Source organism: Babylonia areolata, chromosome 4 (assembly GCF_041734735.1).
Source record: "Babylonia areolata isolate BAREFJ2019XMU chromosome 4, ASM4173473v1, whole genome shotgun sequence".
Classification (NCBI taxonomy): domain Eukaryota; kingdom Metazoa; phylum Mollusca; class Gastropoda; order Neogastropoda; family Buccinidae; genus Babylonia; species Babylonia areolata.
In genome coordinates this window covers 8,865,286-8,887,772 of record NC_134879.1, presented here as the reverse complement: position 1 = coordinate 8,887,772, position 22,487 = coordinate 8,865,286, and the positions used below count along the sequence as shown (strand labels likewise).

At 46.9% G+C, this 22,487-nt stretch overlaps 1 protein-coding gene across 1 annotated transcript; it reads left to right on the top strand.

Annotated features, from left to right (window-relative positions):
• The first annotated feature begins 7,921 nt into the window (after positions 1-7,921).
• LOC143281385 (uncharacterized) lies at positions 7,922-21,902 on the top strand. The gene is made up of 8 exons (XM_076586591.1): positions 7,922-8,037; positions 8,884-8,996; positions 11,094-11,273; positions 14,471-14,726; positions 15,977-16,218; positions 16,805-16,994; positions 19,856-20,058; positions 21,627-21,902. The coding sequence occupies exons 1-8, from the start codon at positions 7,950-7,952 to the stop codon at positions 21,900-21,902; spliced, it is 1,548 nt and encodes a 515-aa protein (XP_076442706.1). The 5' UTR covers positions 7,922-7,949.
• Positions 21,903-22,487: the final 585 nt, after the last annotated feature.

Sequence of the window (22,487 nt, the reverse complement as noted above, 5' to 3'; positions counted from 1 at the left end):
ACAATGTCCCAAACACCAGTGGTAAAACAAGATAATGTCCCAAACAACAGTGGTAAAACAAGACAATGTCCCAAACACCAGTGGTAAAACAAGATAATGTCCCAAGCACCAGAGGTAAAACAAGATAATGTCCCAAGCACCAGTGGTAAAACAAGATAATGTCCCAAACACCAGAGGTAAAACAAGATAATGTCCCAAGCACCAGTGGTAAAACAAGACAATGTCCCAAACACCAGTGGCAAAACAAAACAATGTCCCAAACACCAGTGGTAAAACAAGACAATGTCCCAAGCACCAGAGGTAAAACAAGACAATGTCCCAAACACCAGTGGTAAAACAAGATAATGTACCATACACCAGTGGTAAAACAAGACAATGTCCCAAACACCAGTGGTAAAACAAGACAATGTCCCAAGCACCAGAGGTAAAACAAGACAATGTCCCAAACACCAGTGGTAAAACAAGACAATGTCCCAAACACCAGTGGGGAAAAAAAACAATGTTCCAAACACCAGTGGTAATACAAGACAATGTCCCAAACACCAGTGGTAAAACAAGACAATGTCCCAAACACCAGTGGTAATACAAGACAATGTCCCAAACACCAGTGGTGAAACAAACACCAGAGGCAAAACAAGATAATGTCTCAAACACCAGAGGCAAAACAAGATAATGTCTCAAACACCAGTGGCAAAACAAGATAATGTCCCAAACACCAGAGGCAAAACAAGATAATGTCCCAAACAGCAGTGGTGAAACAAACACCAGAGGCAAAACAAGATAATGTCCCAAACACCAGAGGTAAAACTAGATAATGTCCCAAACACCAGAGGTAAAACAAGATAATGTCCCAAACACGAGTGGTAAAACAAGATAATGTCCCAAACACCAGAGGTAAAACTAGATAATGTCCCAAACACCAGAGGTAAAACAAGGCGAGGTCCCAAACACCAGAGGTAAAACAAGGCGAGGTCCCAAACACCAGAGGTAAAACAAGGCGAGGTCCCAAACACCAGAGGTAAAGCACACTGAGGTAAAACAAGGTGTGTTAAAACAGGATAATGCCCCAAACACCACTAGCAAAAGAAGATAATGTCCAAAACACCACATGTAAAACAAGATAATGTCCCAAACACTGGAGTTAAAAGAAGAGGTCACAAACACCACAGTTAAAAGAAGATAATGTCCCAAACACCACAGTTAAAAGAAGATAATGTCCCAAACACCAAAGTTAAAAGAAGATGAGGTCACAAACACCACAGTTAAAAGAAGATAATGTCCCAAACACCAGAGTTAAAAGAAGAGGTCAAAAACACCACAGTTAAAAGAAGATAAGGTCACAAACACCACAGTTAAAAGAAGATGAGGTCACAAACACCACAGTTAAAAGAAGATAAGGTCACAAACACCACATGCACAGTTAAAAGAAGATGAGGTCACAAACACCAGAGGAAAAGCCTTTTCACGATTCAAACTGTATTGCAACGCAAGGTTGGAACAGACTGAACATGGTGATTTTTTTATTTTTGTTTACATTTGAAATAAACGATTTTACTTTAACGGACAGAAATTTTGTTGCTGTTGGTGCTGCTGTTTGTTTTCAATGTTAACGCTGTTTGCGATTTTGCAACCAGTAAAACATTCTGATGTGTAAATTAAAGATACCCAGAAACAGTGACAAACTACGAGGAAAAGATTATTGCTGAAACAAAAGACGCGCGCGCGCGCGGTGTGTGTGTGTGTGTGTGTGTGTGTGTGTGTGTGTGTGTGTGTGTGTGTTGTCCTCTGTCATTCCCACCTGCTGTGACTGTAGGCTCAAGTCTTGTCACAGCCACCACATATAGCATGTCAATGCGTGCGTGCATGTGTGCATGTGTGAGCATATGTGTGAGTGCGTGTGTATGAGTATATGTTTGTGTGTGTGTGTGTGTGTGTATGTGTGTGTGTGTGAGTGTGTGTGTGTGTGTGTGTGTGTGTGTGTGTGTGTGTGTGTGTGTCGGGGACAGTCAAGGAAGTCACATACAGATCTATCAGTCTATGATCTGTCATCCTTGTTGTCAGGGGGGGAAAAAAAAGTAGAGGAGAGGTATGTGAATGTGATTTTTTTTTCTTGAACAAATGCAAAAAAGCTTCAGGTATGAGACAGACAAACAGACAGACAGATAAACAGGGCGTATAGTGAGAGAGAGGAAGGTGGAAAAGCAAAAGAAGGAACATGTATAAGATGGAAAAATGAAGGCGACAAACGAGAGGACGAGATGGCGCCGACCGGCGGCTGTGTGTGGTAAAGAGAAGAGATAAAATGACGCCTCCGCCCCTGCCCCCCACCCCCACCCCCTCCCCCCCCAAAAAAAGGAAAAATATGCAGAATGCAGACGATACCGAAGCAAAGAAAGATTTATTAATGCTTCTGTACCCATTCGTGACAGGTATGTAAGAGAGGAACAGACAGGCAGACAGACCGACAGTCAGGCGAGCTCTTCGGAAAGAGAGACGCGATACCGAGTTTTGTTTGTTTGTTTGTTTTTTACCAAGCACGTGAGAAGAAAGGGCATCTGACTGGAGAGGGGGGGGGGGGGGGCGGAAGGGGGGACAGCAAAAGAAAGCAGGGAAAGACAGGAAACACAAAACGGAAAACCGTGAGAGACAGAGATGGTGAGGATGTTTGGAAAAGAAAGGAGACTTTAACGAGAGACAGAGATGGTGAGGATGTTTGGAAAAGAAAGGAGACTTTAACGAGAGACAGAGATGGTGAGGATGTTTGGAAAAGAAAGGAGACTTTAACGAGATACAGAGATGGTGAGGATGTTTGGAAAAGAAAGGAGACTTTAACGAGAGACAGAGATGGTGAGGATGTTTGGAAAAGAAGGAGACTTTAACGAGAGACAGAGATGGTGAGGATGTGTGAAAAAAAAGAGAGGTTACTTTAACGAAAGACAAAGAGAGAGACAGAGACAGACAGAATAAAGAAAGTGTTTGCTATGTAAGTGCATTTACATTTATTCCTAGCTGTGTATAATGATGATTAAGACAGGCAGACAGACGGAAACAAACAGAGACAAACAAAGCAACAGGTATACCACACTTCGGAGAAGAACGGAAATACCTTTTCTCATAGAGAATGAGAAAAAGGCATCTGATATGAATAATACGAACCATCACAGAAAGAGGGGCGGGATGATATATTCCTAAAGGAAAGAAAAAAGAAAGGAAGGAAGGAGAGGTAAAAGGGAGGGGGATGCGAGAGACAGTGATGGTGGGGGCATCCGGTATAGAGACGAGGATGTGAATGAGGAAATGCTAAAAGGAGAAATATTGTTGAATACATATTCACACAGAACTCAAACAAAGAACGAGTGGTGCTGTTTCTGTGTTCAATGCCCTCCGTATCCATCTGCAGGTCTGTGAATGACTGCGTTAGACCGAGACACACACACACACACACACACACACACCACCACCACCACCACCACCACCACCACCACAACAACAACAACAACTACCAACAAACAAACACACACACACACACACACACACACACCACCACCACCACCACCACCACCACCACCACCCTAACCACCACCACACACACATTCACACGTACACATACATTCGCGCCCCCCACCCCTAACCCCAGCCCCCAACCCCCACACTGAGAGAGAGAGGTAGAAAGAGAGGTAGTGACTATCCATCTCCGTCCTGTCAGGCCTGGCTGTCAGAGGGGAGGGGCACAAAAGGGACTCTGGCTTTGATGCTTTGACGTGCCCCGTCACACCTATATGATCACCACCCGGTGGGGGTAGGGGGGGGGAGGGGCCCACAACATCCCAGCCAGGCACTGGGTCGCCCTTGCCCCCCCCCCCCCCCACGCCCCCGCCCCAGCCCCCCAAACGCCCCTCCCCCACCCCTCCCCACCCCCACCCCCCACCCCCCCACACACGCACATACACCCTCACACACACACTCACACTCCTGAAAAAAGGACAATACTAGTTGACCATCTTTACCATTCCCCATTCTTGAAAGAACGCACCATCCGTTCACTTTGCAAAAAAAGATCGTTTGTCAGCCACAACAATTTATTGAAAGGGGGAAAAAACGCCGATAAGGATTGTTCATTTATTGGTCTTGTTCGTCGGGTCTTGTTTTCGTCTACTTTCAAGAAAGTATCCAGGGTTTTTCTGTTGTTGTCGATCCTGATTTGTGTTCTTCTGATTTCCTGTTACCGCCGGGAAAAGTTTCATTCACAGCACAGGAAGTGAAGCCGCCAATTTATTTGGAGAGAGTTCCGCTGAGGGACGAGGGGGGGGTTGTATTTCTGCAGATAGCGCCTGGTAAGTTGTGTGTGTGTGTGTGTGTGTGTATCAATGTTTGTAGAAGCAGTGTTGATATAGGCAATGGGTATTTCATCATTGTTGAATCGAAGATGCTTTGCAGCGTGTTCATATGGGTGTTCACCTAACATTTTCGTTTCCTGTTAGTAAAATCTTTTTTCTTTTTTTTTCTTTTTTTTCTTTCCCGTGTGACCCGTTTTGGGGGTTTTTTGTTTGTTTATTTGTGTTGTGTTTAAATCAGGAAATTGTTGTCCTTTCTATTTGCATATGATTCATGAAAGATTCGCTGGGTAGATGTACTTTGGCGACAAGGCGAGGAGACTGTGAACACTGTGAACACTGGGTTGTGCTCTGAACACTGTGAACACTGGGTTGTGCTCTGAACACTGTGAACACTGTGTTGGTCTCTGACCACTGTGAACACTGTGTTGGGCTCTGACCACTGTGAACACTGTGTTGGGCTCCGAACACTGTGAACACTGGTCTCTGAACACTGTGAACACTGGGTTGTGCTCTGAACACTGTGAACACTGGTCTCTGAACACTGTGAACACTGTGTTGGGCTCTGAACACTGTGAACACTGGGTTGTGCTCTGAACACTGTGAACACTGGTCTCTGAACACTGTGAACACTGTGTTGGTCTCTGAACACTGTGAACACTGTGTTGGGCTCTGACCACTGTGAACACTGTGTTGGGCTCTGAACACTGTGAACACTGGGTTGGGCTCTGACTACCTGTCGTGCACTGCCATTCGCCATCAAGGCACTGTGTTGACAGCCATGTATCAGCACTATTGTACTGACCCAACGCTCAGCTTCCATCACAGAATGACATAAAGCTTACACTTGGGCCAACAGCAAAGTGAGAGCAGTATGATCAATGTTTTTTCCATTGCAGTGGGAAGTCATCTAAAGCTTAGTCTTTCATGAAGGACTATGAATCAGACTAGGAGGCAAGATCGCACTGGCTCTTTGTGCTGTAGCCTTGGGGTCCAGATGGCCTTTGGGATCTATCCCCACGCCGGCCTTCCTAAAGTCCTCTTGGCCGAGAGAGTGGTGATGAAACTTCGACAAGACACTCTCCACTAAATTATAGCCCAGACAGTCGGGACAGCAGTTGCCTCCTGTTCTGATGGTCATCGTTGGACACGACTAACTATAATACCTCAGTCACACATAAGCACATTTTATCTTTACAATATGATGCATCTTTATCATCCCAATTGGAAATTACATACATTAATCATTATGATTTACATATCATTATTTCATGCTATTTTTGCTTGATAGACATACACATTTCATTCTTTTCTCGTGTGTCTTTCTGACCTGTCTGTAACAAACTAAGCGGAATGATTGGCGCATTCAGCCTTGCTTCATTCATTTAATTTTGGAGTTCAGCCATCAAGTCATGAACTGTGCGTTGTATACAGTGTTCTCGGAACTCTGTGTCCTGTGTGTCTAGCTTTCCGGAGAGATGCCGGGAGCTCTTTAGTCATGAGAAGTGTCCCCACCTTCTGGAAATTCTATGCTGAAAATGTCCTCTTTTACATCACCCTCTTTCTGTCTTGTCTCTTGCCATCTTCTTTTCTACATTGCTGCTGCATTCACCTATGTTCTTCAAGGAAGCCTTGAATATTTTTGTTTATATTTTTTACTTGATAATTTGGTAGTCAACACAATGTGTTCTGTTTTGGTCTATACGAGGGATGTTCATTAAAGATTTCCCCTGACCTACTTCCCATGGACTGAGAGGAACGAAACTTAGCACAGTTATTAGCCTTTCTCTACATATATACCACTAAAGGTGACACACTTCTCCCATCGCTTAATGCAGCTGAAAAGACCTTACCTGTCGAAATCTGCAGGTTGCGCCAGAAGCCACGACTTAACCTCGGAAATAAGCGTTTCATCGTCTGGGTAGGGCTTACCCCTCAAAAATGACTTAATGGCTGGAAAGAGGTGGAAGTCAGATGGTGCGAGGTTGGGAAAGTAAGGGGGTGAGAGGATTTCATAGCCACAGGACCGTGTTCCCGTCTGGGCAACATGCGAGTTGTGAACCGGGGCGTTGTCTTGCAGGAGGCGGACACGTTTGGTCACCATGCCACGCATCTCGTTTTGATGGCCTCCTGCAGTTTCTGCAGCAATGAAGCGTAGTATGTCCCGGTCATTGTGGTACCCTTTGCCAGGAAATCCATCATCACTACTCCACGCTGGTCCCAAAAGACCGTGAGCATGACCTTGCCCGCCGAGGGTTGGACACGTGCCTTCTTTGGAGGTGGTGTGTCAAAAATGCTTCCATTGCTTCAACTGGGCTTTAGTCTCTGGATCATAGTGATGGACCTTGTTCCATCCTGTGTGATTAGTCTGTCGAAGAAGTCCTCCTGGTTTTCTTGGCACATGGCCAACAGAGCCTGGGAGCACTTGACTCGTTCCTGTTTCTGGAAAGGTGTGAGCAAGCGGGAAATCCAGCAGACAACTTCCGCATGTGCAAATGGTCAATGATGTGTTGTTGTTGTTGTTTTTTCACAAACCCCACACTGATCATGACATCTTGGGCTAGTTGGCGAACGGTTATGCGGCGATCCTTCAAAATGGCGGCCCCCACTTCCTGGATGGTGTCTTCATCAATGGCGCACTGTGGTCGACCGGAAATGGGAGCTGTTTCCGACCAATATTCAACCACGCTTGAACTGACCATGCCAGTGCTTGACCACATCATACGATGTGGCATCCTCCCCATAAGTCTCTTGCATCTCATCGAACGTCTCCCTTGGTGTGCGGCCTCTAAAGTTCAGAAACGTGATGACCGTTCTACATTCAGCAAGTTCCATTATCACACTTCACTCAACCATAGCACCTGTAAAAGATCAGATGTTATGAGTTCAAAGATGCAAATTACCACGTGAACTATAGATATAATCATCATTATACATGTGCCATTTCAGCCTGCTAACATGAACGGAAGTAAATCGGGGGAAATCTTTAATGAACATCCCTTGTATTTTGTACCTTGATAATTTGGTGGTCCTAACACACTGTTTTCTGTTTTTGTTACTTGATTATCAAAAGGTCCAAACACACTTTGTTCTGTTTTGTCCATATTTTTTACTTGATAATTTGATAGTCTAAATACACTGTGTGCTGATTCTGCCCGGATAGCCAGTTAAAGGCTAGGGGACCATTGACAATAACTTCTCTATGCCCTGTATTATACAATAGCCTCTCTATGCCCTGTATTATACAATAACCTCTCTATGCCCTGTATTATACAATAGCCTCTCTATGCCCTGTATTATATAATAACCTCTATATGCCCTATATTATACAATAACCTCTCTATGCCCTGTATTATATAATAACCTCTCCATGCCCTGTATCATACATGCTTTTTGTTAATTTTGTACAATTCCGTTTTCCGTTTTATTTTTTTTTTTTTTTTTTGTTGTTTTTTCAACTTGATCATTAGATTTGCAAACAAACATTTTTTGTCGGATTTTAGTGGAGCTTATGTAGAGAATGAGCGGAAGCTGACAACAGTGTAATCCGTGCTATTAGAATGCTGGTGTTTCTGTATACAGCTTGCAGAAACAGAAAGAGGGGAAGTCAGAACGATGTGTTCTGTGCTGACCAGTCTGCTGGTGGTGATGTACACCTGGGGGCAGGCCGGAGCGGGGTACAGAAAGGAACCCGATGTCCGCAGTAAGTGTGTGTGTGTGTGTGTGTGTGTGTGTGTGTGTGTGTGTGTGTGTGTGTGTGTGTGTGTGTGTGTGTGTGTGTGTGTGTGTGCGTGCGTGTGTGTGTCCCCGTATGCCACCAGACGTGTGTGAACGGCCGTAGATGCTGGTGTGCACCAAACCACAAACATAAAGTGTCTGTGATCTAACTACACTACACAATGTTATGTGTGTGTGGGGGGGGGGGGCGTGGGGGTGTAGGGGGTGCGAGTGGGTGTGTGGATGTGGGTGTGTACAAAGAAAACACAACACACACTGATCGTGGTCCTGTACAATGTATATGTACATATGTGTGAGGTGTGGGGGGAATGGGGGGGTGGCAGAGGGGGCGAGATATATGGGAGTGGGTGTGTGAGTGTGGGTGTGTACTAAGATGATACAACAGATGTTGATCGTGGTCCTATCCATGCTGTACAATGTACGTATGTGTACATATGTGTGAGTGTGTGGGGTGAGTGGGTGTGGATGAGTGGGTGTGGGTGTGGGTGTGGGTGTGTACAAAGACAATACAACTCACCCACTGATCGTTCTATCCATGCTGTACAATGTATGTGTACATGTGTATGAGCATGTGAGAGATATATGGGAGTGGGTGTGTGGGTGTGGATATGTACAATGGTAATACAACAGACGTTGATCGTGGTCCTATCCATGCTGTACAATGTATGTGCACATATGTGTGAGCATGTAGTGTGGTGTGTGTGTGTGTATGTGTGTGTGCGCGCGCGCGCGTGTATGTGTGTGTGCGTGTACACAGACAATACAACACACACACCGAGTCCTGTCCACGCTGCACAATGTATGTCTCCAGGCGTGTGTGAACGGCCGTGGACCTTGGTGTACGCCAACACAGCGGAGGGCATGGCGTGGGCAGGACACAAAGACACCCTCATGGACCACGTGCTGGCTGGGAAAGACGTCAAGGTCAGTGCCGTGTGTGTGTGTGTGTGTGTGTGTGTGTGTGTGTGTGTGTGTCTGTGTGTGTGCGTGTGTGTGTGTGCGTGTGCGTGTGAGTGTGTGTGTGTGTGTTTGCCATAGCAGGTGTGACAGAGTGTGGTGGGTTTTATTGGTGCTGGTTTTTTGACTCACTTGTGTAAACAAAGTGAGTCTATGTTTTAACCCGGTGTTCGGTTGTCTGTGTGTGTGTCTGTGTGTGTGTGTCTGTGTGTCCGTGGTAAACTTTAACATTGACATTTTCTCTTTAACTACTTTGTCAGTTGACACCAAATTAGGCATATAAATAGGAAAAATTCAGTTCTTTCCAGTCATCTTGTTTAAAACAATATTGCGCCTCTGGGATGGGCACCAAAAAATAAAGAATGAAGCCTAATTATATGCAAACTGCATTTACTGTTATATTTATATTTTTTGTATTCTCTAAACTTGGCACTTTGATCTGATATTCGATCCAACAGCTAGAGCAGTCATTATTATCATTTTTTGTTCAAACAGGAACTTCTTTTGCTAAGCATGGAAGTTTTATTTATTTTGCAAACGTTTTGGTGCAGATAGTAAAAAAGGGAAATTACTCTGTAATGCTAGGGGGAGTTAATTTGCTTTAAGCTGATCTTTCTCATCTTAAACATTACATTTTGAAACAAGAGAGGCAAGGCCTTCAAGACTCACTTATGATGCACTTTTTTAAAAAAATCCAAGCTTTTTATGTATTGAGTATAATTTCAAAATGTAACGTTTAAGATGAGAAAGATCAGTTTAAAGCAAACTAAGTCCCCCAGCAGAGTAATTTCCCTTGTTTTACTGTCTGCACCAAAACGTTTGCAATAAATAAAACTTCCATGCTTAGCAAAAGAAGTTCCTGTTTGAACAAAAAATGAAAATAATGACAGATCTTTTGTTGGGTCGAATATCAGATCAAAGTGACAAGTTTAGAGAATATAAAAAATATAAATATAACAGTAAATGCATTATACTCAATACATAAAAAGCTTGGATTTAAAAAAAAAAAAAAAAAAAAAAAAGTGTATCACAAGTGAGTCTTGAAGGCTTTGCCTCTCTTGTTTTGTTTTTTTTAACGTTTCTGACAGCAATTGACAACAAATTTCTTGGCAATGCTCACACGTTTGTATTCCATTATAAGCTGACTGGTTTCATCGCTCTTGAAAAGTTTGTATAGTTCACAAACCATTGTGTCTGTGTTGGACAATCTTTCAACTTCTACACAAACGCGGCTCACGTTTCGTTTCTTTGAATCAGGAAATACGCAGTCACGTGTCATAGCAACTCATATGAGCAATCGATGATCTACTGATGTGCTAATGTTATACACACTGACAGAGGAAGAATCTCTGCTCCTTTCTTTTATTTCTATCTTTATTTCATTCTATTTTATTATTTTCTTTGCGTGTATGGATTTTTTTTTTTAAGATTGCTGTTCTTGTTGTTTTTGTTGTTGTTGTTGTTTGTTTTATTTGTTTTTGTTCTTGGTTGTTTTTGTTTTGTTTTTCTCAGGAAGCATTATATTAGATAATCTATTGATTGTCACTGTGTCTGTCAGAGTGGTGTCACTGTGCTGTCAGGTGGCCATAGCAGGTGTGACAGAGTGGTATCACTGTGCTGTCAGGTGGCCATAGCAGGTGTGACAGAGTGGTGTGACTGTGCTGTCAGGTGGCCATAGCAGGTGTAGCAGAGTGGTATCACTGTGCTGTCAGGTGGCCATAGCAGGTGTAGCAGAGTGGTGTCACTGTGCTGTCAGGTGGCCATAGCAGGTGTAACAGAGTGGTGTCACTGTGCTGTCAGGTGGCCATAACAGGTGTAGCAGAGTGGTGTCACTGTGCTGTCAGGTGGCCATAGCAGGTGTGACAGAGTGGTGTGACTGTGCTGTCAGGTGGCCATAGCAGGTGTGACAGAGTGGTGTGATTGTGCTGTCAGGTGGCCATAGCAGGTGTAGCAGAGTGGTATCACTGTGCTGTCAGGTGGCCATAGCAGGTGTAACAGAGTGGTGTGACTGTGCTGTCAGGTGGCCATAGCAGGTGTAACAGAGTGGTATCACCGTGCTGTCAGGTGGCCATAGCAGGTGTGACAGAGTCGTATCACCTACGGGTGGACAACCTGCACAAGCGGCGTGACGAGGTGTGTGCCGAGTCCCTCAGTCACCTGGCCCACAACGGCACCCACGTGGACGCCGAGAGTCCCCGGCGCTACATGATGATCTGCACCTCGGGCCGCGTCATCCATCTGGAGGTGGGTCTGACACAGGGCTTGTGCAGGTTAAACAACCTTCAGCATTACCAGCGTGGAAGGTTGCAGAATGGTTAAGACGCTCATCTGGCAATACAGAGAGTTCTTGTTGTTGCTATTGTTGTCGTTATTGTTGTTGTTATTGTTGTCGTTGTTGTTGTTGCTATTGTTGTCGTTGTTGTTGTTGCTGCTGTTGTTGTTAAGGAGGAAGGTGGCAGAATAAGTTCACTGGCCAATACAGAGAGTCCGTGAGGGTCTGGGTTCGAATCCCGCTCTCGCCTTTTCTCCCCAGTTTGACTGGACAATCAAACTGAGCGTCTGGTCATTCGGAGGAGACGATAAACCGAGGTCCCGCGTGCAGCACACACTTGGCGCACTGCAAAAGAACCCATGACAACGAGTCTTGTCCTTTGGCAAAATTCTATAGCAGAAATCCACTCTGATGGGTACACAGATATGATATGCATGCACTCAAGGCCTGACTAAGCGCGTGGGGTCATGCTGCTGGTCAGCCATGTGCCTAGCAGACGTGGTGTAGCGCATATGGATTTTTCCGATCGCAGTGACGCCTCCTTCAGAAACTGAAACTGAAAACTGAAACGAAACCTCGACCTTGGTCGTGACACGCTTTCTCCCGAAAGACAGAAAGTAATGAGGTTATGGAGGGAAAGAAGAAGGAAGGCAGAGGTTAGGGAGGGAAAGAAGGAGGAAGGCAGAAAGTAATGAGGTTAGGGAGGGAGAGAAGGAGGAAGACAGAAAGTAATGAGGTTAGGGAGGGAGAGAAGGAGGAAGACAGAAAGTAATGAGGTTAGGGAGGGAGAGAAGGAGGAAGACAGAGGTTAGGGAGGGAAAGAAGAAGGAAGGCAGAGGTTAGGGAGGGAAAGAAGGAGGAAGACAGAAAGTAATGAGGTTATGGAGGGAAAGAAGGAGGAAGACAGAGGTTAGGGAGGGAAAGAAGGAGGAAGACAGAAAGTAATGAGGTTAGGGAGGGAGAGAAGGAGGAAGACAGAGGTTAGGGAGGGAAAGAAGGAGGAAGACAGAAAGTAATGAGGTTAGGGAGGGAAAGAAGGAGGAAGACAGAGGTTAGGGAGGGAAAGAAGGAGGAAGACAGAAAGTAATGAGGTTAGGGAGGGAAAGAAGAAGGAAGGCAGAGGTTAGGGAGGGAAAGAAGAAGGAAGGCAGAAAGTAATGAGGTTAGGGAGGGAAAGAAGAAGGAAGGCAGAAAGTAATGAGGTTAGGGAGGGAAAGAAGGAGGAAGACAGAGGTTAGGGAGGGAAAGAAGGAGGAAGACAGAAAGTAATGAGGTTAGGGAGGGAAAGAAGGAGGAAGACAGAAAGTAATGAGGTTATGGAGGGAAAGAAGGAGGAAGACAGAAAGTAATGAGGTTAGGGAGGGAAAGAAGGAGGAAGACAGAAAGTAATGAGGTTAGGGAGGGAAAGAAGGAGGAAGACAGAGGTTAGGGAGGGAAAGAAGGAGGAAGACAGAAAGTAATGAGGTTATGGAGGGAAAGAAGGAGGAAGACAGAGGTTAGGGAGGGAAAGAAGGAGGAAGACAGAAAGTAATGAGGTTAGGGAGGGAAAGAAGGAGGAAGACAGAAAGTAATGAGGTTAGGGAGGGAAAGAAGGAGGAAGACAGAAAGTAATGAGGTTAGGGAGGGAAAGAAGGAGGAAGACAGAGGTTATGGAGGGAAAGAAGGAAGACAGAAAGTAATGAGGTTAGGGAGGGAAAGAAGGAGGAAGACAGAAAGTAATGAGGTTAGGGAGGGAAAGAAGGAGGAAGAAAGCAAGACACACGGTGAGAAAAGGAAGAAAGAACAAGAAAATGGGAGGAAAGAGAAATCCTCAATTGTCCATCCCAAACAACAACAAAATATCGTTTTTTTAGGTCGATGTCTATCAAGTCCGCAGTTGTACAGCGTTTTCCCGGCATTCTTAGCGGTTTCCCCATGCCGGTAAACAACGGATTTCGCTGTCACCTGCGTCATGACCTCTGTCAGGGCCCTGCACTCTGCCAGCTTATGACAGGCAAATTCTCTCCCATGACAAGCTGTGAGAGCAGGTGGCGCTGTGCATATTCATAAGGCGACGTCATTCTCTGATACCTGATTTTTTTTCTCCGCGTACGAACCTATTTTTAAGCCACGCGTGCCGTTGGGTATTTACAAAGGGCTGTAATTGTTAACAACAGCAGCTCTGAACAACAAATTCAGTGGCGTATGAATTTTACGCAGTTTGTCTATTTTGGGGTAACGATTTTTATGGGTTTCACACACACACACACACACACACACACACACACACAACAGGAATCTTCACAAACACACCATTTTAGATAATGAACTGCTTTTATTAAGAGTATTAAAAATGCACACATTATTCGTACATAAATATCTCTTCCCTCCCCCCCCCCCCCCCAACCCTCCCACCCCCACTTCTCTCTCTCTCTCTCTCTCTCTCTCTTTTCAGACGTAGCGTTTTGCATGTAAAGCACGTGCCCATTTCAAGCCACGCGGTCAAAAAGCAGGCATCAACTCCAAACATCTTCACTCCGCGGAAGACAAGACAACATCAGATCTGACAGGAGAAAAGTAGTTTTAAATCATTAGTGTCAGGTGCAAAAATATAGGGGATGAGACGGTTTTACGTGATATAAATTCACACCCTTCTTACACGACCCAGTATCACCTTCCCAGCCTTCAGGAAAAACAGTGCGGACGTGTTGAAAGGCACACATATACTTTTTGCGCACCCGTGCGTGCGCGCGCGCACACACACACACACACACACACACACTTAAGTGAACAGGTCGTTGACTGACCTCTACTAGGACACTGACCGGGAACTGACCAATGAGTTTGTCTGACAAGGCACGTCACTGAGCAGGCGACAGGCTGTGAACAAGGCAAGGCAACATGTGTTGCGCCCCTTGAGGGCATTGAGACGTCACATACATACGTACTTCTTTTACACCTACCATACAAACAAAAAAAGTGATGGAAAAAAAATTAAAAAAATTAAAAAGCACATTCTCGCCAACGCAACAGAAAGAGTGATGTCAAAAGAACAACAACAACAATAAAAGCAACAACAAAAAAAAGCCCATTCGAGCAAACGCGAAAATACACACTAATAACAAGAAAGCTGCAATGTGATAAGCAAGCAGGGACCTATAACCAGCCTTACTAGCCTCCCCCAAAACAGGATTCTGGCCGAGCGACAGAGCTGCGGCAGGACCTGTACTGGTACACCAAGGACCTGAGCGACAGGGACCGCCCCGTCTTTTCCAACTACATCGACGGGTCGGCGGCCCGCGGGTCGCTGCAGAGCCTGTGGACAGCGGCCCGAACCATGGCGGTCCGCGCAGTGATGAGGGACAGGGGCTACGCCTTCCCCATGCACAACGTGGCCGTGGAGACCAGCACTGGGGTGGTGACTGGGCAGAACGTCAAACACATCGGTGAGTGTGTGTGGGAGCGGGGGGGGGGGGGGAAGCGGGGGACGGGGAGTGGGGGGGGGTATGGGCAGGGGTACTTGACAGAACGTCAAACACATCCACACCCCTGACATATAACGTGTTTACAAAACACCCACACCCCTTACATATAACGTATTTACAGACCACCCACACCCCTTACATATAACGTATTTACAGACCACCCACCCCCCTCACATATAACGTATTTACAGACCACGCACACCCCTCACATATAACGTATTTACAGACCACCCACACCCCTCACATATAACGTATTTACAGACCACGCACACCCCTCACATAAAAAGTATTTACAGACCACCCACACCCCTCACATATAACGTATTCACATACCACCCACACCCCTCACATATAACGTATTTACAGACCACCCACACCCCTCACATAAAAAAAGTATTTACAGACCACGCACCCCCCTCACGCGTAGAAAGTATTCACAGACCACGCACACCCCTCACATAAAAAAAGTATTTACAGACCACCCACATCCCTCACATAAAAAAAGTATTTACAGACCACACACCCCCCTCACATAGAAAGTATTTACAGACCACCCACACCCCTCACATAAAACGTATTTACAGACCACGCACCCCCCTCACATAGAAAGTATTTACAGACCACCCACACCCCTCACATAAAAAAAGTATTTACAGACCACGCACACCCCTCACATAGAAAGTATTTACAGACCACGCACACCCCTCACATATAACGTATTTACAGACCACGCACACCCCTCTCTTAAAAAAATGAATTTACAGACCACGCACACCCCTCACATATAACACAGTCACAGAAACCCACACCTATTACACATAAAGTATTTACAGACTTCCCGCACCCCTCTCATATAACGCAGTTACAGACTACCCCCCACCCCTCACATAAAATATTTACAGACTACCCCTACCCCTCACATAAAGTATTTACACACCACCCACACCTTACACACCACCCACACCTTACACACCACACCACCCACACCTTACACACCACCCACACCTTACACACCACCCACACCTTACACACCACACCACCCACACCTTACACACCACACCACCCACACCTTACACACCACCCACACCTTACACACCACACCACCCACACCTTACACACCACCCACACCTTACACACCACACCACCCACACCTTACACACCACCCACACCTTACACACCACCCACACCCCTGACATGTACCTGCCGTTCAGGCCAGACAATCCACAAAGGCCGGATCCACTTCCACCCACGCCCCTTCTTCTGGTTCTCCTCCTGGTCTACCAATGGGCATCGGGACAACGTGCGCTGGGCGGTGGGCAAGGGGGTGGGCAGCCGCCACAACTCGGACGCCGTGTCGCTGGACTGGTACGCCGACACGTGCTGGCGCGTGATCTATCAGCACGATTCCACCGGGTACCCAGAGTTCGGAACCACGAAGGAGCTGATTGAGCAGGTTGGTGGGCACTGTGGCGTTTGGATGTGGCTGGACTGAGTGTGTCAGTTGGCGTGAAGTAGAGCGTAACGACCTGTTGGCAAAAACACTCCCTTGAGGCCAAGTCGTTCAGGGCTTGAGCCTTGGTTCGTTGAAGGGTGCGTTGTTCTTGGAGGTGAGTCCTGGATGTCTGGCACATACTTTCCGTTCAGATTAACAAAGATGCATTCATTGTATCGGATGGGAAGTGCGTCTGGCGTTCCAAGGGAGGTCTGGGTGTCTGAAGAGGGGTGAAGTCCTGGCTGATCGTCTGGCGTACCAAGAGGGAAGTTCTTGTTCTGTGCTGAAGGGAGGTCTTTCGTTTTACTTCTCACTGGTTCCTGTCCAAAAAGCCAAACAGTTTTTGTTTGTTTGTTTGTTTTTTTGTTTTTGTTTTGTTTTTGTTTTTTGTTGTTGTTGGGTTTTTTGTTGTTTTTTTGTTTGTTTGTTTGTTTTTGTTTTTTGTTTTTGTTTTGTTTTGTTTTTTGTTGGATTTTTTGTTGTTGTTGTTGTTGTTAGTTTGTTGTTGTTGTTGTTGTTTTACTCTTTACCGTTCTTCTGTTCCGAGGTTCGTGCCGGACACCGCATCCGGGTGACCATCAATGACGTCACCTTCGAGGCCAGCAACCTGCGGGTGGCGGGTGACGTGGTGGCGGCCCAGTTGCTGGACGCCGTGATGCAGGCGGGGTGGTCAGTGCCCGCCAAGTATGACATCAGCCGGGACACGGCCTTCCACTACATCCTGGCCCACACCACTGGTCAGTGCGGCACTGGGAGGGAACGCACACACACACACACACACACACACACACACACACACACACACACACACACACACACACACACACACACACACACACACACACACCTAACGCAAAAAAAATGATTTTAACGAAAAGAGCTAGTTTTAGTCCGGAGTGGGGTGGGGTGGGAGTGTTCCTGAAGGAGTTAAAGATTAAAGGTCCCGTATCCCTGTACGGCTGTCGGGGCAGATGGAGTCATAATCACCGTGTTCAACACTCGGCATTGAAAGGCGGGGCCCAGTCCGCTCCTTCCGCCGTCGTAACCTTCCCCAGCTGAAGTCAGGTACCTATCCACACCTGGGTAGAGTGAGGACAGTCGAGATACCTTTACCAGAGACACAACTTGCCGAAACGGGGCCGGGAGCACTGATCGCTGATGATCACTGGGTCACAAGTCTAACGCCTCTTCCATTCTGCCACGACGGCCCCTGTGAAGAGAGTTAGTTTGTACAGGTCAGGATGAGTCATGCTGTGGACAGTCCTGCTACTACTGTGACGTGTGAGTTTGTACAGGTCAGGATGAGTCATGCTGTGGACAGTCCTGCTACGACTGTGACGTGTGAGTTTGTACAGGTCAGGTTGAATCAAACTGTGGACAGTTCTGCTATTATTGCGAAGTGTGAGTTTGTACAGGTCAGGTTGAATCAAACTGTGGACAGTCCTGCTATTATTGCGAAGTGTGAGTTTGTACAGGTCAGGTTGAATCAAACTGTGGACAGTCCTGCTATTATTGCGAAGTGTGAGTTTGTACAGGTCAGGTTGAATCAAACTGTGGACAGTCCTGCTATTATTGCGAAGTGTGAGTTTGTACAGGTCAGGATGAGTCATGCTGTGGGTTAGTCCTACCATTTCCGGGACATGTGACGAGTTTCACGCGGAAGAGAATCTTGGGCCGTGACAGACTTGTATAACAAACGACCGAAGCTAATCCTCAGGTGCTGTCTTTGACGGGTTTAAGATGTATACCCTCTCCTGCTGCTCTTGTCGTTTTGAAAATGACAAGTGGGGTTGTTGACCTCTATTCTTCTTCAGGACCGAAGACTCCAGTCACTTTATTGGCTTCAAATAGAAGAATTTGGTAAACGCATGGAGTTTTTTAAAAGTGACATCAATTGCCATCAGCTCCACACCTAATGATCACAGAAAATTAGGGCGGCTCGTGTGTGCTCCCCCCAGACACCACCTCACTCTTTCTCTCTCCCTCACACACACACACGCACGCACACACACACACACACACACACACACACACACACACACACACTTTCCGCGGTGCAAAGTCCTCAAAATGTTCTTCCTCTCTGTTGTTGAATGAAAATCATTTGATCAATGCATCAAGTTTACTCAACCCTTCAGCATCATTAGATATAAATAAACGTATATGTTTTCTTTAGAATAAGGAAAAGAATAAACTATATATTGTAGTCATTCCTTTCTTTATTAAATAACATTTATCAAAACCAATCCTTCGTGGTGACTGAATACGTAAGGTTTGTTGAGAAATCAATGTTGGTGGTTGTGTGCGCCAGGTATGAACATGAGAGCGCACGTTCGTTTCAACGTATCTTCGGTCGGTGTGTAAACCAAGTATGAACATGAGACTGTGCATTCATTTAAACATACCCTTGGTGGGACGGTGCACCAGTTATGAACATGAGAGCACGCGTTCATTTAAACATCCTTGGTGGGTGTGTAAACCAAACATGAACACGAGAGCACACGTTCATTTAAACTAATCCTTGGTGTGTGTGTAAACCAAACATGAACACGAGAGCACACGTTCATTTAAACTAATCCTTGGTGTGTGTGTAAACCAAATATGAACGTGTGACAGCGCGGGTTCTTTTAAACTTACCACTGGTGGGTGTATACACCAGTTATGGACATGAGAGCGCGCGTTCATTTATTGTATTGTATTGTATTGTATTACTCTTTTGTCACAACAGATTTCTGTGTGTGAAATTCGGGCTGCTCTCCCCAGGGAAAGCGCTGTACTGAGAGCGCCACCCATTTTTTTGTATTCTTTCCTGCCTGCAGGTTTGGTTATTGTTTTTTTCCTCTATCGAAGTGAATTTTTCTACATAATTTTGCCAGGGACAAACCTTTTGTCGCCGTGGGTTCTATTACGTGCGCTAAGTGCATGTTGCACACGGGACCTCGGTTTATCGTCCCATCCGAATGACTAACGTCCAGACCACCACTCAAGGTCTATGTGGAGGGGGAGAAAATACTGACGACCGTGGGATTCGAACCAGTGCGGTCAGATTCTCTCGTTTCCTCCGCGAACACTTGGCTAACAATCCACATTCAAACGTGTCCTTGGTGGGTGTGTACAACAAGCATGAACATGAGAGAGCGCGTTTCTACACCAAGTATGAACATGAGAGAGCGCGTTTCTGCACCAGGTATGAACATGAGAGCGCGTTTCTGCACCAGGTATGAACATGAGAGCGCGTTTCTGCACCAGGTATGAACATGAGAGCGCGTTTCTGCACCAGGTATGAACATGAGAGAGCGCGTTTCTGCACCAGGTATGAACATGAGAGCGTGTTTCTGCATCAGGTATAAACATGAAAGCGCGTTTCTGCACCAAGTATGAACATGAAAGCGTGTTTCTACACCAAGTATGAACATGAGAGCGCGTTTCTGCACCAAGTATGAACATGAAAGCACGTTTCTGCACCAAGTATGAACATGAGAGCGCGTTTCCGCACCAGGTATGAACATGAAAGCGCGCTCATTTAAACTTATCCTTGGTGTGTGGGTGGGTGAACACCAGTTCATTTACACTTCTCCTCGGTGTGTGTGCACTCCAGGCACAGTGCGGAGCTACGAGTACGGCATCGGGCAGTCGTCCGGCAAGAGGGGCGAGGAAAGCAAGGCCATGACGTGGAGTGCCGACACCCGGCCCTGGCGGGCTCTGCTCAAGACGGAGGACCAGGGACGGATCGTGGAGGGAAACCCCAACCTGCTGAGGGAGGCCGTGGAACAGGGCGCCTCCATCCGCATCAACCTCGGGGTCAGTGCCGGGTGGGCGGGTGGCAGGCGGGTGGCAAGGGGGGAGGGGGATGGAGAGGGGAGGGGAGGGGTGCTTGGTAGGAGGGTGTATCCAAGTCTGTCGTGTCCGACTATGACCATCACAACAGCAGATGAGCCAGCTGTTTTTCAGACTATCTGGGCCAGAATTTCTTTACAGAAGCCTTGCCCCAGTTACACCCTTACTCTCTGGGCCAAGAGGGTTTTAGGACAGTTGGCGTTTGGGTAGCAGCAGGATGGATGTGCAGCATTTACACTAACCTGGGGGTCAGTGCCGGGAGGGTAGCAGCAGGTTGGATGTGCAGCATTTACACTAACTGGGGGTCAGTGCCGGGTGGGTAGCAGCAGGATGGATGTGCAGCATTTACACTAACCTGGGGGTCAGTGCCGGGTGGGTAGCAGCGGGATGGATGTGCAGCATTTACACTAACCTGGGATCAGTGCCGGGAGGGTAGCAGCAGGTTGGATGTGCAGCATTTACACTCACCTGGGATCAGTGCCGGGTGGGTAGCTGCAGAATGGATGTGCAGCATTTACACTAACTGGGGGTCAGTGCCGGGTGGGTAGCAGCAGGATGGATGTGCAGCATTTACACTAACCTGGGGGTCAGTGCCGGGTGGGTAGCAGCAGGATGGATGTGCAGCATTTACACTAACCTGGGGGTCAGTGCCGGGTGGGGGGCAGGTGGCATAAGTGGCGGAGGGGGGGGGGGGTTGAGGGGAGAGGAGAAGGGTTTTTGGTAACAGGGTGGATGTGCAGCATTTATGAGCAGCATGAATGCGGGGTGGGCGGGTGGCATGGGTGGCGGGGAGGGGGGCGGGGGGTTGAGGGGAGAGGAGAAGGGTGTTTGGTAACAGGGTGGATGTGCAGCATTTACTTCCATCAGCCTGAGGATGTTGTTAGGGCGGGATCAAATCAGTTGCTTGTGGCTAAGCCGACCGCGAAGAGCCATGTCAGGGCTGGATGGAATTAGCACGGGAGGAGAAGGAATAAGGGTCTTTACAATGGGAGGGGGAGGAGGGGGAAGCAATTGCAGCAACCTCCTCCAAGTATCGATTTTTATGTGTGAAGAAATTGAGTGATTTGTCGAAACAAGAATTTTTACGATTCTTTTTAAAGTTAAGTTTGCTTTTCAGGCGCTTTGAGCAGCATTTGTACTGGTAACCACGCCTTAGAAAAGGTATGCATTATTACCTTGAGGTGCTTGGGGCTGGGAGGAGGAGGGTGGAAAGGAGAAAGGTGTGAAGGAAGAGAAGAGAGAGAGAGGGGAGAGAGAGAAGACAAGACAAAATAATTTATTTTCGAGGACAATAGTTAAGCACTGGCGCGCTTTTTTTTCATCCAGTCCCCGCCCTGAAACAGGGTCTACACTACACAATATTACATTATATATAGAGCCTCTAGTCTTTGAGAGAGAGAGAGAGAGAGAGAGAGAGAGAGAGAGAGAGAGAGAGAGAGAGAGGTGTAGGGGAAGAAAAACACACGCCAAAACAACTAATGCTTGTCCTACGACAAGCACACTAACCATCTGATGGCGGTGGGCTCCACCAGCTGGACGAGCGGTCCGGGGACTTCCTGACGGAGGCGGACAACGTGCGGGCGGACCCCGACCTCAACGTGGTGTACGCCCAGGCCATGAACCACATCAGCGACAAAAAGGCCCTGCAGCCTGACGAGTATGAGCTGCAGACCAACGCCTTCCACTGGTACCTCATGATCAGCTCGGAGGGCACTGTCCGCATGTCCGCCTGGTACGTGGGCAAGGACGACAGGCTGTACGACGAGAGGGCTCCCTCGGCCAACATCACCTGGTTTGCCTGCTTCTGAGAGACATGGGAGGGGTGGGGGGTCGGGGGGCAGGTTGGGTGGTTGGGGTGGGGGGGGGGGGTGGAGGGAGGAGAGGGGTTCCATCACAGCCAGTGGTGATGGTGGTGGTGTACATGTTGTAACAGAATGGTTGGAAAGTGGAGATGTGTATTTTTGTTGTGTTTCGTTGTTGTTTTTCTGTTGTCGGTTTGTTTGTTTTTTGTTTGTTTGTTTTGGGGGTTGGGGGGGGTTGGGGGGGGGGGTTGGCAATACATAGAAACAGAATGGTTGGTAAGTGGAAATTTGTTATTTTGCCTTGACTTTCTGTGACAGCATGGTTGAAAAGCGGAGATTTGTCTTTTGGCATGGCATTTTGTAACAGAATGATTGGAAAGTGGAGATTTGTTTTTTGGCATGGCATTTTGTAACAGAATGATTGGAAAGTGGAGATTTGTTTTTTGGCATGGCATTTTGTAACAGTATGGTTGGACAGTGGTGATTAAATTTTGTTTTGGGCATGACATTCCGCTAGAGAACGGTTGGAAAGTGAAGCTTTGTTTGTTTGGGGAGAAGGGGGGGTGGTGGTACACAATCTGTAACAGAGCG